At 41.7% G+C, this 27009-nt stretch overlaps 2 protein-coding genes across 5 annotated transcripts in view; both read right to left on the bottom strand.

Annotated features, from left to right (window-relative positions):
• Window positions 1-1047: 1047 nt before the first annotated feature.
• On the bottom strand, window positions 1048-16606 carry tusc2a (tumor suppressor 2, mitochondrial calcium regulator a). 3 transcript variants are annotated; one of them, XM_084317374.1, is made up of 4 exons: window positions 16481-16606; window positions 13791-14040; window positions 13376-13496; window positions 1048-1489 (listed from the first exon to the last, which is right to left on the bottom strand). In XM_084317374.1, the coding sequence occupies exons 2-4, from the start codon at window positions 13946-13948 to the stop codon at window positions 1424-1426; spliced, it is 345 nt and encodes a 114-aa protein (XP_084173500.1). In that variant the 5' UTR covers window positions 13949-14040; window positions 16481-16606; the 3' UTR covers window positions 1048-1423. The 3 variants fall into 3 exon arrangements, with proteins under 3 accessions (XP_084173500.1, XP_084173502.1, XP_084173501.1); XM_084317376.1 differs by lacking the exon at window positions 16481-16606 and adding an exon at window positions 14673-14809; XM_084317375.1 differs by lacking the exon at window positions 16481-16606 and adding an exon at window positions 14669-14801.
• The window catches only part of LOC311230927 (ras association domain-containing protein 1-like), a 27465-nt gene continuing 15482 nt past the window's right edge, over window positions 15027-27009 (bottom strand). Inside the window, exons 1-5 of one of the 2 annotated variants that reach the window (XM_084317373.1) lie at window positions 22287-22745; window positions 18973-19080; window positions 18256-18547; window positions 17606-17721; window positions 15027-16776 (exon numbers count right to left, since the gene is read on the bottom strand). In XM_084317373.1, the coding sequence (XP_084173499.1) occupies window positions 16630-16776; window positions 17606-17721; window positions 18256-18547; window positions 18973-19080; window positions 22287-22454 (831 nt within the window). In that variant the 5' untranslated portion in view covers window positions 22455-22745 and the 3' untranslated portion in view covers window positions 15027-16629. Of the gene's footprint in view, window positions 16777-17605; window positions 17722-18255; window positions 18548-18972; window positions 19081-22286; window positions 22746-27009 lie in introns of those variants that run through there. The other variant, XM_084317372.1, reaches the window with a different exon arrangement.

The raw sequence follows: 27009 nt of genomic DNA, 5'->3' as shown, positions 1-27009 counted from the left end.
ACTATATACTTTCCCACTGTATTGTTACTTCATTATAATTAGTATATATAATTGACCACATCTGCCCAGTTGTACAGCTCTGGCCTATTCCTATTTTATTTGTACTTATAATTGTACTATATTCTATTGTGCTATATTTAATTTAGTTTATATCCCATATAATTTTATTCAACCTCTTTATTTAGTTGTACAGCCCTGGCCTATATTTTATTTAATAATTATATTATTCTATTGTGCTTAACTTAGCTCATATTTCATTTTACTCCACCTCTTTATTGTATTATCCGTCTATCCGCTAATGTCGCACCGATAACGTCCAAAGCTAATTCCTTGTATGTGAAAACTACTTGGCAATAAAGACCTTTCTGATTCTGATTAAGTAGGGAATAGGGCTAGGGTTCCACAAAATCAGAACTATCCCTTTTAAGACGAAGCCTTACATACCTTATATACAACAACAAGCCATATACACATACATACATACATACATACTGGGTGTGGACAGATAATGTTAGGGTCAAGATCTTCTGATTCAAAAGTCTTGAGAAAACATTTTTGGACTGAAGACATTTAGCACAGTAAAGCATTTATTCAAGTATTTCCAAATCAGAAATTATTTACATCATAAGCTCACTAGTGCAGGTCTGGCCTCCAACGACAAGACACAGACTTATACAAGATAATATATTACAAGAACTTCATATATATATATATTTATATATATATAAATATATATATACACACAATGGATTTCACAAGCCTTCCTCACTCTAGACCTACTACATCCTTCATCTCCCTCACACACGCTCAAATATGCCTACATCCACACATATATATACACACACACACACGCACACAAATGCTAACAGTCTTTCCTACATGTCACAGAAGGCAAAACTGTTAAAGCCTTTTCACATCAAAGACGTTTTATCCATGCGGAAGCCTCACATGGCGAGAAAAATAAAACCCAACTCTGTGTAATCTCTGTGACTTCTTTACACACGGGCTGTGAAGCTTTCGTGCATTGGGGGGGGGGGGGGGGGGGGGGGGGATTGGGGTGTCTCAACCATCTTAATTTTTGTGAAGTTCTGCAGGACTGTAGTCAACAGGTCATCTTCTGATCCAAATGTATTCACATTTTTTGCACCACATTAGTTGCATTGTATTGGTGTGAAACGGCTTTTAACCATCTTTCAATCTCGTATCCAAGACAGTTCAGCTCCACAAGTCCAGGTTTCTCTCGCGCTCTCTCTCGCTCGCTCTCTCAAAGGCTCCAAGCTTCAGTCTCGAGCAGACAGCTCCATATCGGAACAAGACGTATTCCTTCCCATCTTCTCAGAAGAGCACTCAGAGTGGAACCCAAGATGGAGTGGAACCCAAGATGACTGGCGTCCGTCGCGGTACACAGGTCCATTGGAACTCTTCACACCTCACAGAGGATGATGGGGAAATCCACGTGAATGCAGGGATGGTCGAGCTTCACGAGTCCCTGAAAAGAATGACGCCCACATTAATTGGGAAAACAACATTACTCATCAGAAGACTTTTCTTTTTTTTTTAATATATTTGTATTGAATTTTCAGCACGACCAACATTTACAAACGATATGTACTTGAAAGTTATCCATTAGGAACACAGAACAGAATACCAAGGACGACAGACATCAAAACGAAGTGACAGGACAAACATTTTTGGAAAGAAAATATAAAAAAAATTAAATAGACATACAAATAAGGAAATACATTTTTTAAAGTGAATACAGTGATTCATAGGTCAACCAACTCTGGTATCAATTTGAGATGTCATGCTCATACCGAGCCACTTGCATTGGCAGGTGCATCAAGGGAGAAAGTTTAAAGGGGAGGAAGGAGTGAAGAATGTACCACGGATATTATGTGGGTAAATAAATATCAGTCTGGGGCTACGGGGAGGTGGATCCTCTCACAGGAAAAGAAGAAAGCCCACAGAGTAAAACTTGTCTGTAGACCCTCTGAGTGTGTGTCTAATTTTTTTCTAGTTTAATACAATTAAGAATAGATTTAATCCAAAGGGCATGAGAAGGGGGTATGAAGGATTTCCAATGAAGTAAGATTAACCGTCTCGCTAACAAAGTAACAAAAGCCAAAACCTCTTTATTAGTCTTTGTCAGTTGTAATACGGGCGAGGAAACACCAAATAACGCAGTCAAACTACATATTTCAGAGAGTGTGTCGAAGATATTTTTCCAAAAGTCAACTAGGGATGGACAACTCCAAAACATGTGCACATGGTTTGCTGGGGACTGATTACATCACGGACAATTAGGTTTCACATTTTTGTAAATTCTGGATAATCTCATTGGGGTCCAGTGAGCTCGGTGGATGATGAGACCATGCGAGCACAGATGAGAAGAGGTGTGAACCTTTTTGAGTGCATTTTTCCACATGTCGTCAGATATCTCATCCCCCAATTCCTCCTCCCATGAGGACTTAATAATGTTTAAGGAGGTGGACTGTAATGAGCATAGCTGCCCAGTGCCTATAGATTATCGACAGGGAGCCCTTTAGAGTGGGAAGAGGGGTAAGAAAAGTGTCGAGTTGTGTTTCACCAGGAAGTGTGGGGAACCGGGTATCTAAACTGCGGACATAACTCTGGATCTGTAAAAACCTAAAGAAGTGACTTCTGGGGAGACCATACTTAACTGATAAGTTGTTAGAACGTAGCAAAGGTATTATCGATATAGAGATCTTTAAATCTTCTAATACAGAGACTAGTCCATGTTGAGAAAGCGCAATCAATCATAGATGAGGGGAAAGCCGGATTTGAGGCCACTGGAGCAGCAAAAGAGGTTGTCTGAAAGCCGAAGTGGCGTCTAGATTGGTTCCAAATCTTGATGATTTGACACATACATTTTTTGGAAAGGAGACATAAGGGCCTAAACTAGTGGCGTGGGCGAGAGAGGATAGTGATGCCGGTACGGACGAGGCTGCCTCCATCTCCAGGCAAACTGGAGGTGAGGACATCCCTCCACACTGCAGCCAATAGTGAACGGTCCTAAAGTTAGCAGCCCAGTAGTAGAACCTGAAATCGGATTTAGGCCTCTGTAAGAGCTGCTTTCTTATCCTGGGAGGCTTTCCATCCCATATAAAAGACAAAATCAGTCCATCAATTTTCATAAAAGATGCATTGGGGAGAAAAATAGGTAGGCACTGAAAGAGATACAAAAATCTTGGGATGGTGTTCATCTTAACAGAGTTAATTATTGCGGCTAGTGAGAGGTGTAGTATAGACCAGCATTAGAAATCATCCTTAGTACGGGTTAAAAGGGCAAAGTTGGCCTGAAAGAGTTTGTTGAATTTGTCCGTAACATGCACCCCAAGATAAATTAAGCTATCATGGGCAATCCTAAATGGCAGATTATGTAAAGGGGACTTTTTTGTGGCTATATTAAGTGGCATCAGTTCGCTCTTGTTAGGGTTAAATTTATACCCTGATAAGCGACCAAAGGATTAGATAGTGATAAGGGCAGCGGGGACAGAAAGAGAGATCAGATGTATACAACAATAAATCGTCTGCATACAACGATACCTTATGTTCATGGCCGTATCTAACTATACCTTTGATGAGAGGGTTATGGCGGAGTGCTATTGCAAGGGGTTCTATGGCAAGAGCAAATAATAAAGGACTTAAAGGACAACCTTGACGTGTTAACCGCTGTAGGGGAAACCAACTGGATTGTGTGTCATTAGTCCTGACTGAGGCTTTAGGGGATGAATACAAAAGTGGTATCCAAGTAGTGAATTTGGAGCCAAAGCCGAATTTATTTAGAGTGTAGAAAAGGTATTTCCATTCCACCCTTTCGAATGTCTTCTCTGCGTCTAGTAGGGGTGTAACGGTACACGTATCCGTACTGAACAGTTTCAGCACTGGACCTTTGGTTCAGTACGTGCTGTGTACCGAAGTGCTGTGTACGTACTGTGCAACGGTATGCGCATTCCGCCACCATGGAACGCGCGTGCAGAACTTTTTTTTTGCATGCAGAATTGTATTCAAAACTCCAAGTTCAACATTCTGATATTGTCGCGGGTCTTATGCAGTGGAGCTCGTGCCACTGTCTACTAAGCCAGGGATTCCCAAAGTTTTCAGGCCGCGACCCCCGAAATAACGGTGTCAGAGAGCCACGACCCCCACTATTATAGGAGGTGGTTGAAACATGTGGGGCGAATTCACAAATAATTTACAGTTGTCCAGCCCTGGGCCCTCATTTATCAATTTTTCTTAGAAAGTATTCTATTTTCATACGTAAGCACAGAATTTAGAATGTGTGCACGCACAAAAAAAACTGGATTCATCAACCATGCGTACACAGGTCCTACGCTCCTCCATGTTAATAAATACCTCTTTGTTCTACCGTCAAGGCTCGTGCATGATTATCCATATATGGTCATGAAAGTGATGAAACACCCCCCATGGGATGTGAAATAATGGACTGACCCGAGCGGAACTCTGAGAAACTTCACGGGAGATTGTTCACTGAGGCGCTGCCGAACCAAGAAGACACAACAACGCGTGTTATGGGATAAATAAAAGGCTGACTTGTAAACGGTGATGTCAGATATCAACGGCTCCCTAAGACCATTGCTGCAATTCTGCCTGGACAGCTCAAAATACTAATAAAGACCGTTCGTTGACCACTGTTTGGCGTTGGTGGTTTGATTGATTGATTGAAAAGTTTATTAACAGATTGCAGAATGGGTACAGTACAGTACAGCTCAATACATACAATTGTTAAGGGGATGCAGACCAGAGAAAGACTTTCGTCTTGTTTACATCAGGGTCCCCCATTTTCAATTAATCATGTGTGTGTCATTATAACCATGCTGTAATATGAATGCCTTTATTAGTTGTGTTCGATTGGCTATAATATGATTTTTAGAGGCATCCATTTTGAATGAATGAAAACTTTATTTAACAGATTGCAGAATGGGTACAATACAGTACGGCTCAATACACACAATTGTTAAGGGGATGCAGACCAGAGAAAGACGTTTGTCTTGTTTACATCAGGGTCCCCCCCTGTTGTTGTCGGTATTAGCCTAATAATACCGACAACAAAATAGATGCCTCTAAAAATCATATACTATTAGGTAGCCTATATGAATTACATATAATAGCAGCCATAGCCTACATTATGCAACAGTAACTTGCGCATACCAGTGTATGCGACGGACCAGTGTATACCTTATATCATATCATATTCATATAATAGTTTACTCTGAGTCTATCAGCATACCAGCATGTAATACGTTCCGAGTGTGTATCTACCTCAACTCCTTATTAAATTTGCGCATAGATTGCAGAAATACGGAAACGTTTTGATTTATATTAAAAGGCTTTGACATTGTAAAACTAAATATGTGGAATTCTGTAAGCATAATACAAGTCATATCACCCACACGATATATGCTCTGTGTCCAGAGCATGTATGCTTTTCATTCATTTAAGACACATTATTGCAAGGGTTTTGTAATACACATACACCCTGGTCTCATTGCAATGCATTTTTTATTCTTTCTTATACAGTAGGAAGGGGAAGAACACTATATTGTGGGTGTTCATATGACTTGTATTCTGCTTACAGCTTCGAAATTCCACTTGTTTCGTTTAATGTAAAGCCTTTTAAATATAATCAAAACGTTCCTGTGTTTCTGCGGTCTGTGCGCAAAATAATAACAAGTTGAGTTACGCGGAGCGCAGTCAGTCAGTACACCCCGTATATTCCGATAACGCTATATAAACCATGCTGCATTCATTCGGAGATAAAGACCTATTATTCCAAATGCTATTTATAGGGTTTTGACCATAATTACACTACTGTTGCTATTTTACAATGAACTATAATGAATTACGGTTCATACAGAACATGCCAGTGTTGAAACTAATGCACAGAAGCTTATTTCCTTGTTGTAATAATATATTCTACCAACGGGCGCCAGCTAAGCATGGTCCGACCTGTGCTTAAATATACGCACAAAGTCAAGCACAAGTTCAAATTGATAAATCCCACACTTTGCTTAGAAATGATCGTACGCACGGGTTACGCACATATCTGTGCGTACGCCACGTTGATAAATGAGGGCCCTGGTCTAGATTTGATTTCATAGTTATATTATATTCTATTGTACTTATCTTAGTTCATATTTCATTTTATTTTACTCCACCTCTTTATTGGATTATCTGTCTGACTCTTGATTATGTCGCACCAAAAACGACAAAAGCAAATTCCTTGTATGTGAAAACTACTTGGCAATATTTCTCCATCACCGCAAATCCGCCCCTCAATTAATTTCGCCGCGGGGACAATGCATTGAGAATTTGTTTCGCATGACGAGACATACCCCTGTGAATATTATTGCACGGATCGGAATACGGGCGTGCGCGTGGGAGCCCATATGTTTCCATATGCATGCTTGGAATGAAACACTGTCTGCTTGATTTCCTCTGGGAAATACTTTTTAATCCGTCCAAGAAGGGCTTGGAGGAGAGTTGTTATAGACATCTTCAGTGTTCACACTCAGTTCATTTTCCTCCATAAATTCATTAAGCTCTGGAAATCCGGCCCATTTCTACTCCAGCGTTTCCTAGTGAACGCTTGTATTTTATCATTGAGCGACAGGATGGTTGTGTTTTCACCTTCTAGTGACCATTCTAGTTCCATTCATTTTAGCAAATATGCAAGACAAATATGCTAGCCCTGTTATCCAGTCAGTATCGGAGAGGTGGGCAGCAGGTTGACAGTGATATTTGCGAGTGCCCTCTTGACTGACAGAGAGAGACGTTAAGCGCTCGGCTGAATTGAAACACAGCTTCCCTCGTTGGAGCAGGTTTTACAGACTCTCACAATCCCAAACTGACCTAAATAATATTTGAAAAATTTAAGTATGAATACAACTCTATTCAGGGCAGAAGCACTTGTTACAGCAAGCCTCTTCCGTGTTTTGGTATAGTTGTTTGCACATTTGCAATCGTTCCGTCACCGGGGGCGCTGATTCGCTCCCCAAACCACATTTTCAAGTGGTGCCGATTATCCGTCCCCGGGGACGAAACATAGCGTTCTCATTACACTACTTTTGGGGAAATCGTGCTCGGATTCGGCCCCGGATGCCTAGTGGGAAAGCCCCCTGAGAAGGGGCTGTCTCTCTGAGATCAAATTTATGGTAGTTTACGGCATATAGAACGGACATTCATACACAGCAACACACCTCCAAATAAGGCGTGATAAACATGAATTGATATATTTTCCTTGGCATGAAACAGGAAATAGTATTTACCATTAGGGACCTGTATGATGCTTCTTTCTCTATTCAATAACGTTTTACCCTGAGGGATGGTGGTCGCGGTTGTTGTTGTATTCAGTTCAATGACGTCTCCTGTCTCCTATCCGTCATGCAGCGAATTCAGGCCCACGCCCACAATCTATATATATATATTTTTTTTTTTAACAAGTCGATTATTAATTTGAATATAGAATATTCATTGACAGCCCTACTTAAAAATGTTCTCAATACAAATAAACTCCTTTCTCAAAGAAAACAACATCATGGAGGAATTTCAATCAGGCTTCAGAATGCACCACAGCACTGAAACTGCTCTTACTCAAATAATTAGTGACCTCAGAATAAACTCGGATGCAAATTAAGTCTCAATTCTCGTCCTATTAGATATAAGCGCAGCGTTTGACACGATCGACAATGATATCCTAATAAATCGTCTAGAAAAGTCAGTTGGTCTTTCTGACTATGTATTGAACTGGTTCAGAACATATATCAAAAGGGAGAAAATATTACGTCAGGCTTGGAGATCATTCTTCTGAGAAACATGACACGGCGTTCCACAGGGGAGCTGCCTTGGTCCATTATGTCTGCACTTTATGTGCTCATTTTGTGCCTGTCTTTTTCTGCTGTGAAGCACTTTGAGCTGCAATTCTTGTATGAAAGGTGATATACAAATAAAGTTTATTATTATTATTACTAGGGAGACCCACCGGGATTTTGTTATTATTGCCAAAAATGTAATTTTTGCAATGTAATTTGCCAACATTTTATGCATTTTATTTTGGGGAAACTGTGGGGTCATTGTGAAAAATGTCAGACCTTTATTTAGTCTATATATTTTTAGAATAACCTCAATAATTTACAAACACAAGCGAGCCGTCCTGTAATCCCCTCCTACTGTACCTCTTCCATCCAACAACAGGCACACTACCTCTTCCATTCAACAACAGACACTACCTCTTCCATCCAACAACAGACACTACCTCTTCCATCCAACAACAGACACACTACCTCTTCCATCCAACAACAGACACACTACCTCTTCCATCCAACAACAGACACACTACCTCTTCCATCCAACAAGACAGTGAAGACACTACCTCTTCCATCCAACAAGACTGTAACTGAGGGGTACAATTCCCTGACTGTATTGATAAGTATGGTATCATTAAACCACTACCGCTTTATGTACTTTAATTACTGGCCATACAGTACACGATATATAAGTATGATGAACACTTTCCCACATATGAAATCAGGTCCACACAAAGGTATAAGTCAAATATTTAATATATAGCAAAGGGTACATATAATAGTTACTTATTACATTTATGATTTGAATTGAATGCTCTTGTAAGGCAAATGAGTACTCGTAGGCAAATCAACACTGAATGTCCAATCTCTGGTTACACAGGAAGCAAGTATACAACCTGGCTCTTAGGGGATTATATCTATGGTCACTTAATGATTATAGCTGGATAATATACTGCAGGGGTCCCGCCGGTTGTAAGCCAGTAGGGGGGGTAGGAGAGCCGTCGGCTGTATCCCGTCTGGTCAACGATTTCTAGGGAGAGTCCAGGTACAGAACACAGTGCCCGTAGAACCTTGATCCGCAGATGAATACACTTGGGCTCTCTTGTAGACGATAGCTGTAGCTGTCGCTTTAGGTCCACAACGAAGAAGAAGCGAGGCGACCTCAGTCTGGTCTGAGCGCCGTCTCACCTTGGCTCCTCTCGGGGTAAATCCAACACTCACCGGTGTTGGCGATTATCCGCTCCACAAATCAAAGCACCAAAGCAAATAGATATTCCATGCCGTATAAGGCTCAGCAGTCGTCGGGGTAGGTAATCCAATGTGCAGGTCCACTCGTCCTCGCCCAGAACTCCTCGGATGAAAGCACCACGCGTGGTCTGCCCAACCTGGTTAAGACTCTAGATAACGCGAGGAAACGATGGGGGTGCTGCTCACTTTAGAACTCTAACCGAACGATGCACCATACATAATAGACTATTATTACTTAATAGAAATACGGTGCCAAACTCTGGCAATTCAGCTATTAATTCGCACGAAGGCTTCACGTCTTGTTACTTAGTTGGGTAGAAGGGTAAAGGACTAAGAGGAATTCTACATTTCTTGCGCCATATTTATATGCACGGTGGACAAGTAGTGCCGCTCTGCTTTCGGTAGCCGTATTCCTGCGCGGAGCTGGGGCTAGTAAGGGCATGTCTCGTCGGTACCTTTGAACTTGAACGCCAGGGGCTTGTCCCTGGCGCCTGGTCCTTTTGTCCAATAAGAGAATGAACTATTATGGGCTGTAGTAGAATAAAGGGATATTCAGTGTATATGTACAAGGAATATACAAGGGATATCAAACGATATACAAATACTATTAAATATATATCCATAAATAAATATATATATTCGGTTTAATCTGATCCTTCACAACAAAGACACTACCTCTTCCATCCAACAACAGACACACTACCTCTTCTATCCAACAAGACACATTACCTCTTCCATCCAACAACAGACACACTACCTCTTCCATCCAACAACAGACAATACACACTACCTCTTCCATCCAATAACAGACACACTACCTCTTCCATCCAACAACAGACACACTACCTCTTCCATCCAACAACAGACACACGACCTCTTCCATCCAACAACATACACTACCTCTTCCATCCAACAACAGACACACTACCTCTTCCATCCAACAACAGACACACTACCTCTTCCATCCAACAACAGACACTACCTCTTCCATCCAACAACAGACACTACCTCTTCCATCCAACAACAGACACATTACCTCTTCTATTCAACAGACACATTACCTCTTCCATTCAACAACAGACACATTACCTCTTATATTAAACAGACACATTACCTCTTCTATTCACCAACAGACACATTACCTATTATATTCAATAACAGACACACTACCTCTTCTATTCACAAACAGACACATTACCTCTTCCATTCAACAACAGACACATTACCTCTTCCATTCAACAACAGACACACACAAACACATGTCTCCCTTCCTCACACCGAAGAGTTCTAGGACTCACACACACATGCAGTCCTGCATCCCCATCTCTCTCAGTCCCGCTCACATTCACTAACTAACTGAATCAGAACAAGAAAATTATTAAACTGTTCTGCCTATTGCAATGTTCGATGACCCTGCTGCTATGTTATTAGAGTGTCTCCATTTGTCGTCATTCATTCATGATTTAAGCCAAGGGACATTCTAAAAAGGGAATGGGCAGAGATCTGGAAAATAGCCTACTATACAGCCCATTACCAGACTGCGGTTGACAAGGTGGCTTTGTTCTCGCTAGCGTGTTATTACAATTGTAATGATTTTACAAAGATCAACGCTGTATTTATCACCTGACTTTGGCAATAAGAGTTTCAAAAAAAATGTATCCACTTTTTCTCCTTATTTTCTATTTTTCTCCCATCCCAATTTCACGTTTCCAATTCTCCCCTCCCCTGTCTTGAACGTTGCTAGACTATGCCCCCCCACTGGTCGGTTGTAGGGAGGATAGAAGCCTTGCATCACGTGTCCCCTCCGGTACACAAGGAGGCAGCCTGTCACATCTTTTCACCTGCCAGCGTGGACTCTCAGTGGCGAGGTGTAACGCATGGGAGGCTCACACTACCCCCGCTACTTCCTGTCTCTGCTGTGCAGGCGTCCCCCAACCGACCTGTAGGAGTCGCTGTCCACAACGTCCAAATCCCCACCCATCGACTTCCACCCTCTAACTCTGCCAATTGAGTTAGTATGACGGCTGGCCCAAACCGGAGGCAATGCTGACACCCGGATTCGAGACCGGAGTCTCTTGCATTGGTGACGAGCGCAATGTCCGCTGCGCCACCCAGCCGCCTCAGAGTTTCACATTCTGAATATCCACAATAAGAAACTGGAGAGAGAATGATATCCGACCAGGCAGTGGGTGTGGCATGGGTAGAATGACACCTCAGACGGGGAAAGGATGACAGCTCATTCTCTCAAGGGAAAAGGAAAAACCACTAGGGCATTGCCTTGTGCTCTCTCCAGGGTATTCCTCTGACCAAACAAATACCTCCATCACCAAAACCTGTGGAACTTCTCACATGTGTTTTTGTGAGTCATCTCACCGCGCAGCAATACAAACATCTCGACTTTTCACGAAAACGCACAGAGCATTATCAGCACCTGCATCGTGTTTTTATTGAATAAAAATGCATCAATCTGTTTCGTGAACCATTGGAGGAGGAGCCCATGTTTCGCCTTCAGTTGTACCTTGTGTTTTTATTTACTTTTGCCTTTAAAAGCTTTCCAGACATCCGTTTTCACTCGACTCAAGCCGTGGTATTATTTGGTTGCATCCAAGTGGATTATTGCCAATTCATCACACCTACTCTGAAATCAATTAATTGGTTTTGCACAAGATAAGTGAAAGCTACGGTAGAAAGAGATGCTGATGTGAGAGATGTTTTCTTTCCACTTAGTTCTCCAAGTCCAGGGCCATTTGAACATAGAATTGCTAATCCTACAAACTATTGTGGGTGAATAACTCATTTAAACCCAATAGGTATTGTTAGCTTGCAAATGCTTCATTATTTTAATTTCACATACTGTACCTACCTAGTACTACTGAAATCAGCCGTGGAAATATATAATAGTTTGTACGTTTAAAAATGTTAATGCCCGTCACCTTACCTGTAAAGTTTAAAGTGCAATTATCAGCTGTTGTGAAAACATGAATGGGTAAGCCCATGTGAAATGGTCAAGACATGACACCCTGTATCATACAGTATAAACTTACAGAAAACGTACTATATCGAAATATGAAAATGTATTGTCATCGAGATATGAGATTTCCCATATCATGATAGAAGATTGTATCCACAGCCCTACTACAGTACAGACACCATGGAATTCTAGATTAAATCATATCATATCATATGGGCGTCCCAGGGATAAAATCTGATCAAATGGGGGCCCATGGCCTATTATATATTAATTTGGGGGTCCTTGACATGAAAAGGTTTGAGAACCAAAGGTTTAGGCTAAATCAGTTTTACAGTTATGTTATAACAACTCTATACTAGAAATCTAATAGATGGCTAAATATGTTCTAGTGTAAATGCTTTTTCTTTTAGCCGAGGGTGTCGTGATCTGTTCCTTTGCTGCAATAATTGATATTATGAATACAATTAAAAGTAACATTTAACCATCTGCGACACACAGACAATATAACTTACTTTGCCAACTTAATTGACTGACAAGCAAGGTAGCTTGCAAATACATAATTTATGTCAATGTTACTTTTGGCTTATTGGTCAGTTTACCTTTGTATGTCCTCACTTGACAATATAAACTGTTTTAAGTAACATAACGATACGTTTGGCTAACATTATCATCCCAGTCTATTGCTCACTTGAGGAACCAGCCAGCCAGAGTGAGTTGGGGGAATGAGGGATAATGTTGTGGGTCAAAGCAAGAGGAACGAATCCTGCTCTGTGATTGGTCAAACTCCTCTTTCTTCTTTTGCCAGGCTAGACGCTCATTGATGTAGAGTCTACACTGTCTCCCCAAAATCTAATCTGAACAACCGTTACATTGATGTTGCGTAGCAGTGATTGGTTGGTTAGCGAATGGGGGCGGGGCTGTCATAGAATAATATTGGTCCCGCAGGGACAACTGTTGCGTTGTCGATGTTGTGTTGCAGTTGCTTCGCAGTTGCTGTAGCATGTAGAGGCCTTAACTGTGATTGGTCAAACTCACAAGGAGTGACCAGCTTTTACGAGTGACAAAGCACACAAGCATACTTTGATGTCAAATTGTGTACCTAGTGTGCAAAATGTGTACAGGTTGGCAGGTCTGATATTTGCTACGAGTCTCAAATTTGGACAACGCAATATATTGTAGTATTTATAGTATCACAATATATTGAGAATCGTGAATGTATCATATGAACTATAACACCAGATTATTTGCCAATTCACAGCTCTACCTGTCAGCAGTGGACGAGAGAGTGTCACGTGATTTCATCACTCACCTGAGGAATGAGATTCTTCTGAATCCTCTTCAGCTTGGACTTCTTCCTGCCATTTTTCGTCACCACTGTCTCTTCGTAGAATTCATGGGCGAGATCCCCATCCTCGTCATAATACAGAGAACTAGCAACACAAAACTGCTGGTTAGTTTGGGAATATAAGAAAAGAGGATAATAATTGAATGAATGAATGAATGAATGAATGAATGAATGAATGAATGAATGAATGAATGAATGAATGAATGAATACTTTATTTAACAGATTGCAGAATGGGTACAATACAGTACGGCTCAATACACACAATTGTTAAGGGGATTCAGACCAGAGAAAGACGTTTGTCTTGTTTACATCAGGGTCCTCCATTTTCAATTCATAGTGAGTTCAGTGGCTTATATTATAAAATAACTTTTAAGTTACCTCCTTCTGGTGAAAACGAACGGTGTTGCATTTCTCGAGCCTTTGGGTCGAGCCACAGACTGCTGCTCGCTGCCCTCGCTGCTGACGGAATCCACTGCAGCTCCAGAGCCTGAAAAGGGCCAGGAGGCCCCCTTGGCTTTGGATCCACTTCCTCCCATCTTCAACGATGGGTCATAGTAGTCACCGGTTACGCAAAAGACGGAGGTTTATTGTTAGTGAAGTGGCCAGACACTCTGTCATATGTTTGTATCTGAAAAACACAATTACACAAAAGAGAAAACACATCATCAAGCAATCTGTCACCGGTTGGTGGAGTGTTTGCCTGTTAGTGTTAGTTGACGCAGGCTGAGATCATCTGGAGTAGCAGAAGGTAAACCCCTCCCTGCAGATACATGGCATCATGCACATTGAAAACGATACGTGTGTAAAGTAGCCGACAGTTATGACAGTTAAGTTGGGTGACTGTCAACATTGAGTTTGGCTAACATCACGTTTATCTTGCCCAGTAGGCCAGCAGCCTCCTGCCTGGCTAACCAACCAGCAAGCTAACTGGGCCAACAGGAGAACTGGCTGACGGTCCCTTGGCCTAATGGTTTATCATCAGTTACAGTGCTAGCGAGCTAATAACGTGATCCGTGAAGATGGACAACCTTCGTTATTTTATGTGACCAGAAACCTACAAGCACGACCACTTTAAAGCTAATGTTAGCTAGTCTCGGTCTGTTATCATTACCGAGCCAGATGAACATACAGTTTACAGTATCATGTCAGATGTTAGCTTCTGGTATATTAAGTCAGGCAGACTAGCTAGCTGTGTTAGCCGCCGAAGCCCAAGGTTTGTCAGTAAAACCGGTAGTAGTGTCATATTTGTCTTCTACCTACGAGAACAATCCTCCTGAATTGGGTCTCTCTTCTCAAGATGTATCTTCTTACGGAATGTTAAACTCCTCGTTCTTTATCCCAACGAGCTAACAAAAGCAACACATATAGCTAAATGTTATGACCAGCAGCTACCAGCTACGTAACGTTACACTGACGCTCTGCTCCAGGCGATGATTGGTCAGCTGACCTTCAAAGAGATCTGTCAGATAATGGTCATTCAGCTATTTCAACGTTGTAGTAAACAGCCAATGCTTCCTACTAAATCTGTAACTGTTGCTACTCAATTTGAAAGCACATGTCATTTTGGCAGTTCATACCAAACACACAAATAATTAGCCACACACACAAGAGCTGTTAATGGTTACATTTAAAGAAGTATTTAATAAACAGTACAGCTTTGTTAAGATGCATTCTTGTGGACAATCAGAGACACTGAAATGAACATGAAGATTAAGAAAAACACATAAAAAAAACACAAAACATAAACAAATAAGGAATGAATCATTTGCAACAGCTTCCAGTCAAACGTGTATCAAGTTTCATAAAAGATACCACAGTCAACCAAAGTGACTTAATAGCCATCACATTCACAATTCAGTACCAATATCCATACGTTAGTCATACTCATACAAAAGGGACAGTAAAAAAAGGAAGAATTGCACCCATCACAATGTGGGGGTGTAGGAAACAAGTGAGCAACTGTGGGCCTGGGTCCAATGATAATCTAAATACCTTGTAGCAGTCATTTAGCTACTGGTATCTGGGAAATGCCGAGATAGGAGACACCTTGAGTTAGTCAACAAGTATTTTCATGGGTCCATTTTATTTCACCCATATCCAAACCTTTAAATGAGTACTTAAACGGTGTCTCACTGTCATAACTTAATGCTATGAAAGGCATTTCCAGCCCCTGGTACTAGTGAGAAAAGGGGGGTGCCAGTCACTGAGGAGCATGGGGCCACTTTCATGTTATTTGCCAAGAAACCGACGGAGTTCAACCAAGAACCTGGTAAGCAGCCTGTGAAACATCCATTTGTAATGTAAGAGCTGGTTTTTGGCTGGTTACAAAAAGCGATGAAGAACTACATCACTTTATTTTTTTTATTTGCAATCAATCTATTCAGTTTGGTCCACACTGAAGAAAATCATTTGATTTCAGCAGCCATAGTGATTTGGTCAGTTAGATTATTCCAAAGTGTTTTATGATGGGGCTGGATGGTATGGCCAATATATCAGTTTATTTCTTATTTCTTATTATTATTCTTAAATGGTATAGCTACTCTATACCATTGGATTATTTTTTTACAATTCAAATTACACTGAATTGCCATTTTTTGGTAGCAAAATGTGGCTTTTATTCAAAATGTTCCATTATCACCATTTCCAGGTATTTATAATACCCCCTGCAATGTGCAATTTCTTATATAAATTTGATTCATATATAAATGGTTGATGGCAGTACTTTGTGTGGATTTGTACAGGTATACCTTCAAATAAATATCGGTCACAGCCCTACCATATTCTAAAAGGTTTACATTTCTTATTTAAAATGGCAAAAACAATCACTGGCATCCTCTATAAAGTGACGAGGCTGAGGTATGTAGGATAGTCAAATGGCACCCAATAAGTCAAGGACCGTACTGGACAAAACCAGCGTCCTATCGGCCACAGTCTCACATGCGATCATCTCTCATTCTCTCAAAAGGCACAACAGACGCTCGTCAGGTGTAAAGGCACTTCTCATCTTTCACACTCTTTCACACGCACGTTCGCGCTGAGCTCTCGCTCGTCTTGTCTCGCGCCCTCACATTCTCTCCTTTGCTCTCCTCTTTCAAGGGAGGTGTTGAGTTGTTTTCCCTGGGAATCGTCGGATGCAAGGATGACCGGACCCCGTCTTCAGACGAGTTTGGCGGCCAAGAGGTGCACGTTCGTTATCCCCCGGGGGCGCCGAGTCCCCTCAGCCGGGCGTAGAACCTGCAACCGCCCCCTGGAGTCTGGTGCGAGCCAGGGCGTAGCGCTGCACTATTTGCTTGACGTGCTCCTCCTCCTCGCGCTGCAGGATACGCATGAAGTTCTTCAACTCCGGCTTAGAGAAGGCGTGCCACTGAGAAGAGAGATGTGTCGAGTAAGTACATTAAATGCAAGTACAATGAGCCAATACTCTTGATTAGGATATTGTACTTATAAATATACCTACTTATACACCTGCATATAACTCATATAACTCTGTATAATGGCATGTACCATAATGCTGTATTACCATATATATATTTATTTTTACCGTATATATATATATATCCACATCTGTCTACATACCTGCCCATAATCATTTTACATATCTGTAGATCTGTACATATCCCTTACCTACTCTTACTAGTTATGCTGCTGGCCAGTATGACTAACTACCATACTGTCTTTATACCTGTATCACTCTACATATTATATTATAACTCTGTACATACATCTGATTAGCACTACACTCGGTAGTACTAATTTGTATATTTTGTACCCAATTTAAATCACTGGTACATTGTATTTTACTATTGCACTTTACTGTTACATTTTCACTCTGGTTGGATGCCAAACCTCTTTTTGTTGTGCTGTATAATGACAATACATTTGAATCTAATCTTTACAAATTATTAGCATGAAATTGGCATAGAACATTTTATGCCTATGTCTATTTTTATGTCTACATCACTGCTGTGAAGAACTTTGGGCTGCAATTCTTATATGAAAGGTGCTATACAAATAAAGTGTATTATTATTATTCATAGGTCATATTCACAGAGCTCCCCACAGGAGTGCTGATCCGAGGCCAGTGACCAGAAACACAGGCTCTCAACCTTGAATCACACAAACGGGCCGTAGCCGACTCAAGGTCAGTCCTCCCACTTTGTGAATATGGCTCTCACATTCAAGTCATCACTCACGTTGACTTCTCCAGTTTCATTCTCCTTGATCACCAGGCTGACGACTTTCTCACTGGGACCGGCACACAGGCGCAGGTGGAGCGGACGCTCGTCATCAGGCAGCTTACGCAGGTAAACTGAGGAAGACGAGATTAATTTAGAAGCATTGTACTAAATCACAATACAATAATAATTATGGCTGCACCGATACCACTTCTTCACTGCCTATACAGATTCGGAGTACTAAACTAGTCTCAACCTACAGTATTACCAAGCACCGCTGCATTGCGCTCAGACAATCGGTTTGGGATACGTATTGAGATACTGTATAAAATATTTTTTTCCCAATTGAAAGAGATCAAATATGCTTCTGTGTGTTAAAATCAAGTCACTTTACTTTGATTTCTAGCCACGGTACATGTTTCTCGGTATCAGACAAATTCGATGATATCGATAACCTAGTTCTGGTATTGGACCGACATCCAATACATACCAGCATCACTAATAATAATTCAAATAAATCTTTGCCCATGACGGGACTGGAAAATGAAACAAGGCTAGGCAAGCCTAGACCTACACTACACTCGGTCAGTTAGGGGACATGGCAATTGTAGGCCAGCCCTTCGGGTCAGGCTAAAAATAAAATAAAAAAATGTATATCAGAAGCTTACCTTGTTCGTGCCGCTCGCTGCGCTCAAACAGGGCAAACTTGCCAGGATTATCAACCACGGTGAACTTCTTCAGCAGAGCCTCGATGACCTCCCTGGCAGAGGTGCGGGAGCTGATGTGCAGGTGTTTGGACGTATCCTTGGGCAGGTAGAAGGAGGTACGGCGCTTCACTCCCCCCGTCCTCTTCCCGCCATCGTGTCCCGCCGCGCCCCCCTTCTTCGGCGGGGGGACGGACACGGGACGTACCAGTTTGAACTGGACCTTTATGAACCCAGTGTAGGAGCCATCTTTGTTCTGTGGGTGGGGTGGGGGGGGGGATAAGAACATGGAATTGAATCAAATAAATTATAATCCTCCTTACATTCAAATGTATTTATTAATAAAGAGCACATGTTTCATTGGGAGGGCTGGGAAATGTACTGAATATCAAGATATACCATCATGAATCCATGCAAAGGTATGGATTTTTATTATGCCATCATCCACGACCACTATATATACATATTGTAAAATATATACATAGTACTGCATATTCTTAAGTTAATTTAACAAATCCTTGCAGCAGTATTAAAAGATTAAATAAAATGGACCGTTTGAAATGAAATAGCACCATGACAATTGTATTACAAGATAAGCACAGTAACTTGCACTGGAAAGCTAAATTCCGTCAAATCCGCCCAGCCCTGAGGGGGGGGGGGGGGGTGTATGTCAACACTCACCATGTTCATAAACAGATTGCTGTTGATCTGAGCGTTGTACTCCTTCACCTTCTGCTGAATGTCTACAGCCGTCAGCTCCTGCTTCGCCCATGATGCGACCTGTTCATCCTAGACACAGAGGTAACACGGGTTCACGTTTCAGGCATGTTTTGTGAGAGAGCCGACAGAGTATCTCGTCAACTAGCAGTCAGCTGGTTTGTTAGACAAGAGAGGGGGGGGGGGGGGGGGGGGGGGGGGGGGTTCGCTTCAAGGTTTTGTTTCAGTTTGTGGATTGCACTGGTCAGGGAAAGACCTGTTCAGAGTTACATTTGTAAGTATTATTTTGGCGTTAATAAAAGACCCAAGTTTGGTCAATTTAAAAGCTTTCTCCGCTTCTGCCTCTCTTGGAAGTATTAATTGAATCCATTCACTCATTTACAGTTTGAGGGAGTAGGGTGTATCTGCAGTTGGTTTGAATTGGAAAATCAATTGGGAGAAAATGAGATGCTTTGGTATTAGTGTACACCACCAGGTGGCAGCATCGAGCCTTCAATGAGGTCAGCTGCATGAATCTCAAATTCAATATCGCAAATTCAATTTGAATCTCAAATTCAAACATGTTGTTTCTTATCTATCAGTTTGCAGAAAACCCATGTCATTTCATACTGATGACGGAATAAAAATGATTTACAGGAGTGCAGATATTTGAGAATATTGATTGCAACCAGGAAGTCCATAAAAATGAATGTGGAATGGGTGACCCTCAGTGGTGAGATGAGCTTTCATTAGTGGTATGTGTGGAGGACGGTTTATAGGGGGTCGGCCTATATAATGGTAATGAAGCTCTTCATAGCATACTGAAAAAGTAAGCTTTATTAAGATCAATCAAAATAATCGTGATTATGATTTTTGACATCATCAAGCAGCCCTAGTTCCTAGAGTCACAAAATCCACAAGAATCGAGTCAGTGTACTGTACTGTAGATCAGTCTGGTTATCATGTGAGAGTAGTACTGTAGATCAGTCTGGTTATCACGTGAGAGCAGTAGTACTGTAGATCAGTCTGGTTATCACGTGAGAGCATTAGATCAATATGTAGATCTCATATTGATTAAAATGTAACCTAATACTTCATTTTTTTTTAACTTGTTTGTGGTTTGGAGAAAAATATTAAATCTGGATGTAACAATATTGTGGATCATCACAGTCATCCCAACTATGACTTGTTAATGTTAAGTTCGACTTTGCCTTTCATAAAGTTAGCACCAGTTGCATCAGACTCTCCCGACTTCCTGCCAACGTAGCCTGTGAGCAGAAACACGATGATGTCAGCTCTAGCCAATCCTGTTCTTCAACTCCTCCTATCTCTCAATCTGGAGGGTGGCGCCATGTGTAGCTAGCAGCTGCTTCTGCTTGCCATGTCTGCGAGCAACAGCTTTGGGCTGCATTCCGAAACTCTGTGTTCATGTAAAAATAGCCCCCCAAGACTCAGACTTGCCCCACCCTCTTTGCTAAGTGGAAAGAGACAAAGCCTTCCTCTGTTTTACAGACTCATCATCACTCACACACTCCCAGTCATCTGTCAGCCATGCACAGTTGGCCTCTGTTGGCTCTTCCTGTGTCTCAAATGGAAGATGTTCCACTTCCGGGTGCAAGTTCATTTCCCCTGGATCAACTAGTCTTCATGTTGAAGCTAAGGACCAGGGGCATCCTTTCCTGGTGGATCAATATCCACAAATAGCCTACCTCTGGATGTTGCCAACATCAGCATTACGACTCTAGTACACATCTAGTGCACAGACGCCTACAACATGTCAAAAAGCACCCAACAAATGGACAGGGAGGAGGAGGGTGTCATTGAGGAGGACATTCCTTGAGTATACAATTCCTTTCAAATAAAAGAAAAAAGAAATTATAATAATATATATTTGTTTTATTAAACACGAGAGGCCATTATACATTTTTGAATGTTGGATTGTCAAATAAAAAACAAACAAGTGCAGCCACAGTGCAGGCCTTAATGTAGCCCTAGCAGCAGACAAATCAATGTCAAACTGTGCATAATCAATAACAGGAATCCCAGAGGGGATTGAGAGACCACCGAGGTTAATGTCCTGCTGTTAACTAGTCGATATGACAATTAGACAAGAGCCAACTCAGGCTCCATAATATGGTAATAGAATAGTAGTAGTAGTCACAAAAAAAGAGACAGCACTCTCACCACTAGAGAGACCACAGCGCCCCAGTTTTAGCTTCCCTTCACTAGCTCCCAGTCCAGTACAGGATCGATTTTAAGGTCTTATTATTTGTTTCCAAATAAATTTTAAACTGGGCTCTTGTTTCCGCCTGGATAGTCTGATCTCACACCTACCCTGTTTTATGTTGTGTATTTTTCAGTATCGTCACATTTGTTTTTACTCTGTTTTATTATAGTGCCATTTATATGTACAGCACTTTGGTGCAATACAGTTGTTTTAAATGTGCTTTAGAAATAAAAAGTACTTATTAAACACCTGCTGTATGTTATCTGCATGTCAACAAAACAGAAGTGATACCAACAACATGATTGTGTTGAGTGAGTCTGTGTCGTAAAACAATGGTTTCATTTTAGAATGAACTGACGCATTACAGGTTTGACAGGAAATAATGCAACTTATTGCCAGAAAAATAAAAAAATAAATAACACTGGATGACATTAGGAAAATTGATAATCCCCTTGCACAGTGTTTCACTCAAAACACTGCATGGGTCATCTCTAGCACATTCATCATGAAAGGTTTGTTTTGAGTGGGAACACTAAGTCTATGATGACTGTTGATATGACAGCTGGGAAGAAGAATATCTGTAGGGAAACTTGAGTAGCATGTGTGCGTCATTTGCCTACTTATTTGTGGGTTCTCAGTATGACTGCTTTATTTTCTGTGTGTGCATGAGTGTGTATTACCATGTAATAATATATAAATAACCATGTAAAATATGAAAAACCTACATACTGTCTGTAGCCTACTATAATTATGTATTTAATTATTTGCTTTGGTAATGAATCCAAAGAAAGGGTAATGACGAGCTACGTGGCATTGCGCCATATTGTATACATGGCAACTTCCATGAAGTTCACCGACAACTCACTGCTTCTGACAACTCACAGTTTTCTCGGGAGAAAATAAATCTGACTCAAATCTATGTAGAAAACATCTCAAATCAGACAGTAGGCGAGATAAAAACAAACACATGATACAGGTAAGCGAGCATTTGAATCAAACAAATGTTAAATCTTCGTCTCATAAACTACAATGGCGTAGGCCGTGTGACGTCGGCAAGCGTCTCGGTTCTCACCTGCTTTTCTGTCTTGGGTTTGCGACCGAACGAGGTTCTGGCGGTGAAGTACTGCTCGAACTCTGAGTCCGGCTCGTCCTCGCTGCAGTACCCGCTGCTGGCGGCGCTGCCCCACGTCTTCTCGAACGACGGGGTCTTGTCCGAGCCGCTAGGAGCGTCTTTCATCATCACTACACGTTTAAAAATGCAGCTAATCACGGAACAAACTACCAACAGAACGCGCTACCGTGTAACCGTTTTCGTCCGAGTTTAGTTAAGTGTCTTGAAACAGGAACTTCTTGTAGGTTATTATCAACTAAACAACTGACCACGAAATATCTCTGAAATATTTAGGAGGCGGTAGTAGGCTATTCGTTAACACAATTTGATAAGCGATTGTCAATGCGAGTATGTACTGTATCGATAACTTTGAAAACGACCACGTTTACACTTCAAGAAGGCTAGTCTACTCAGTACAGGACGTGTGTGAACAGGATGCGGTGGAACCCCCGCCCTTAGACCGACCGCTTCCCCCAGAGCCGTGGCCCCACCCAGGCCGTTGCAATAGGGTCCAGCTGCAGCGCCGGGGAATCCTCTCACTGGGCAAGCCTGTGGCAGCCACAGAGAGCGCGCTGATTGGCGGAAAGTACGGACGTTTCTCGAAGTACTCGGGGTGCATGCGGTCAGGCAAGCGATACCGGAGTCTCATGGCAAGCACAGAGAGACTCAGAAGAAGCTTCTATCCCCAGGCCAGGAGTCACCAGCGTCACTGAACCGCCGCCATCTTGCTCCAGTTAGCCTTGAGTGAGAGTGAGTGAGCTGCACAGACAAAAATACTCATAACTCGCTGAAATATTGACGGATTTACAAACGGGTTGGTTTGCTATAAACATCAAAGATGTAGTTATGATACTGCATACTTATAAAAAAAAAGTTTTAAAGATTTTTTTTTTACAAACCGCTTGAATCATAGCCACGTTAATAATGCTTGTAATAAACAAAACCGTTTGTAAATCCGTCAATATTTCAGCGAGTTATGAGTATTTTTGTCTGTGCAGCTCACTCACTCTCACTCAAGGCTAACTGGAGCAAGATGGCGGCGGTTCAGTGACGTCGCTCTCCATTGGCCGGCAGCGTGGGCAAGCTATCTAGTGTTCTATAGATATCTATGATCAGGATGCTCAACGAACAATAAGACTATGTAACAACCATCAAATGCACTCACAGCACACACATCCACACGCACACACTCACTTTAAACATACAACTCACTGCAGCACCCACTTTAACCACTTTAGTACACCTAAGCACACTTTATATTTATCGGTAAAGAATTTGCACTACAACCCATACCTCATTACACCTTACTGTAAATTATATTGTACCTAAATTGTACCTCATCCCACTTCTGCTTTGCACTGTATAGTATATTGTATGGTAACTCCGTTACTTCTACTCTACATAGAGCATTGTATGTATATATGTATATACTGAACATTTTTGTCTACGTACTTGACTTCAATTTTATACTTGCTATACTTATTTTATTATCTATCTTTGCCTAGCACAGTCTCTGGAGCTAAACAGAAAGAAGCATTTTGTATAAAAGTATTCTGTACTTCTGTATGACAACTAATAAAGAAACTTGAACTTGAAACATCTAAGGCTGCGGTTACACTAGGGGCCATTTCATTTAGCTTTTCAGAATGCTGCGTATTGGCAGGCAAGTTAGAGTTAAGTTATGTCGTTTTGTCTCTTCTACTATATACATGTAGTCAGTGGTGCAGTGGTGGTCCCACGCAGTACCACGCCATCCTAGCAGTTTTCTGAGCAGAAGTACGCTCACGGATGCGCGCGCACACAAAAATGCGTTCACAACTTTCACTGGACTCGTCGTGCCGTGCGGCAAGTACCGGCACTTATCTATCACCTAGACTTTGCATAATAATAGGATACCAATAGCATAACAAAGAACGAGAAGAGCCAAACCAAAATACAAGCCCTGTGGGGGTTTGCTTGATCTGTGGAACCTCTCACTATGTGACAAATGGTCCCGACTGGAAGGATGAGGCATTAAGTTGTGCTTCAGAAGGAAACTGTCCTTCTGTAAATTAAGTTATATTGTTCATTTAGTTTGTATTTACTTTTCTAGTTTAAGTTAATTCAATTAAAGAAATTGTAACTACAATTACATTTAAAACATTGTTTGTTTTTCAACCATATCTGTTGACAATATAATTTCTTTATATATTGAAGGCTACATCCTGCTACCTTTTTCAGCTTCTCTATTTCACGGCAATATTTACAAAAACGAAACTAAAACTAGTAATTTCCTTTATACAACGGCATGCAAATTTCTCGATTCTGATTGGCTGAAACAGTCATTTTACACGTCTTTATTGGCAACAATCCACGCTGCTGGCCCAGGACCCGCCCACAACCGACCCACATCACATCACTCCGCCGGATCACAAGAAGGTGGCCAATAATATTTACAAATGGATATGTTAATGGCGACTAAACGACTAAATATCAAGCGATTCTGTCAAGGGGAATGTGTTAGTATTTTAAACAATGTTGGATGATGTAATTGATGGGTCTTGACTCAATCTAGAACAAAAGAAAAATCGCGGATTGATTGATAGATTAATTGATTGATTTAAATTTCTTCCTTCCTACTTTCCGACTGCAGCGTTCTCTCTCACACTGTCCGACGCTGGCGTACCCACAAACACACACATACACACACACACACACACACACACACACACACACGTACACACACACACGCACACACACACTGTGACACACACACACACACACACACACACACGCACACACACACACACACACTCCTGTCTGCAACAGCGGGGGAGTCAGACTGAGAGAGAAGCAGCGCTGTTTTAAGTGAGCATGGTCTATTGAATTGATTGATTGGTTGATTGCTAATTTTATTACTGTACCCCTGGTTTCCAACTGGTTAAGTTTAGGCTAAAAGAAATAAATAAAAAAATAGGGCGAAGAAAACGTTTTTTTCCTATAGGGCAAAGAAAACGTTTTAATACATTTTCAATCAATCATTCCAATAATACACAGTTGGATGTGTTAGTTGGTTGGATGCACTTCAAGCTGCTTCCACATGAGGCAACTTCTCTCAATCATTCCAATAATACACAGTTGGATGTGTTAGTTTGGTTGGATGCACTTCAAGCTGCTTCCACATGGAGTTGTGGGAACTACTTTTTCTGGCGGATGGTTTTTTCAATAAATCTTCGATTAATGTGTGTTTATTGTATAGAAATAAGGTTGGATGAATCTGGCAGTTGTATAAAAGCTTTACACCACGTGCAGTCGTGATTTGTGACCAATAAACCATGCCTAGGGGGGTCTAACGACCCTCGGCTGCGCCTCGGGCCTAACAACCACCCCTAGGCATGGTTTATTGGTCACAAACCACTCCTGCGTGTGATGTAATGCTTAAATACAAACATGTTTCCTACTATTTATGCATAATAATCATCTGTTCTGTGCGCACGCGAGGGAACATGTACGCGCGTGCACGTGCGTGCATGCACGGAAGCGCGCGTGCACGTGGCGTCCAGGCAGTTCTGATATTACGACTGCACCCCTGCATGTAGTACAATGCCAAAGCAGTAGGTGGCGATGTAGTTCAAACATGAAGGCCATTTTCAACCAATCAGAAAGGTTGAACGAGTCACTCCACATCCTGCTCAAAATCTCTGAAAACCACCATATTTATACCTCGCATGAGCCATTTAGCTACATAGCTTTTATTTTTTATTTTATTTTTCAGCAAGAAAAACACATTCACTGTTTTTTTTTAAATATTTTTTCATATTTTTCCCACTGCTTTTTCCTCCGTTTTTCTCCCATCCCAATGTTAGTCGTTATGCCAATTCCCAATCCCCTTCCTGGTCGCTGCGCACCTACCCCCTACGGTCGGTCTGGGAGAGTGGAGGCTATCACATGCTTCCTCCGACACATGTGTAGCCAATCAACTGCTTCTTTTCACCTGGCAGCGCGGACTCTCACTGAGAGGGTGTAACGTGTGGAAGGATCACACTACCCCCCTTAGATCCTTTCCTCGCTGAGCAGGCGCCCCGACCGAACTGTAGGAGTCGCTGTTTACAACGACCAGGACCCACCCACCAGCTTTCCCACCCCTAACACTGCCAATTGTGTTAGTATGAACGACCAGCCAAGCTGATAGCAATGCCGAGAGCTGGGCTCGAACCCAGCATCTCCTGCACTAGTGGCGAGCGCCTTGCCCACTGCGCCACTTAGCCGCCCTTCTGCCTCATTTGTTGATGATTTGTTGATGAAACAAAACTAACATCAACACAATTGACCACCAAGAGCGGAGTTTAGTCTCACAAAAATATCGCAGATTTTGTTAGCTTACGTGCTAACGTGATTGGGATATGCCATTATAACAGTATAGCATTGTGGCTAGCAGTGTAGTAACAATGCTAGCAGAATGAATGGATGTAAACTTTATTTAACAGATTGCAGAATGGGTACAATACAATACGGCTCAATACAAACAATTGTTAAGGGAATGCAGACTGTTGTAGCTTGGACTGGGCTCCTTATATAACAATAACTTGACAACATGTTGGTAGCCGCAGCTACTTGGGACAGCTCTGCTGTAAACACTGGAAATAACTAATGGACGGAGTCGAGGTCCAGCCAGGGGAGAATTTGGCGTCGGTCTCTACTGCGC

Source organism: Notolepis coatsorum (genome assembly GCF_963971535.1).
Source record: "Notolepis coatsorum genome assembly, chromosome: 6".
In the NCBI taxonomy this organism is placed as follows: Eukaryota; Metazoa; Chordata; class Actinopteri; order Aulopiformes; family Paralepididae; genus Notolepis; species Notolepis coatsorum.
This window is presented reverse-complemented; position numbering and strand designations above follow the sequence as displayed.

What these genes read in the sequence shown, in the direction of transcription:
- tusc2a (XM_084317374.1), bottom strand. Translation starts at nt 13,948, where the DNA reads ATGGGAGGAAGTGGATCCAAAGCCAAGGGGGCCTCCTGGCCCTTTTCA. An exon ending in TTCGTTTTCACCAGAAGGAG is followed by an intron (nt 13,497 to 13,790) that starts GTAACTTAAAAG and finishes TTGTGTTGCTAG; the next exon opens with TTCTCTGTATTATGACGAGG. An exon ending in AGAAGAATCTCATTCCTCAG is followed by an intron (nt 1,490 to 13,375) that starts GTGAGTGATGAA and finishes CATTCTTTTCAG; the next exon opens with GGACTCGTGAAGCTCGACCA.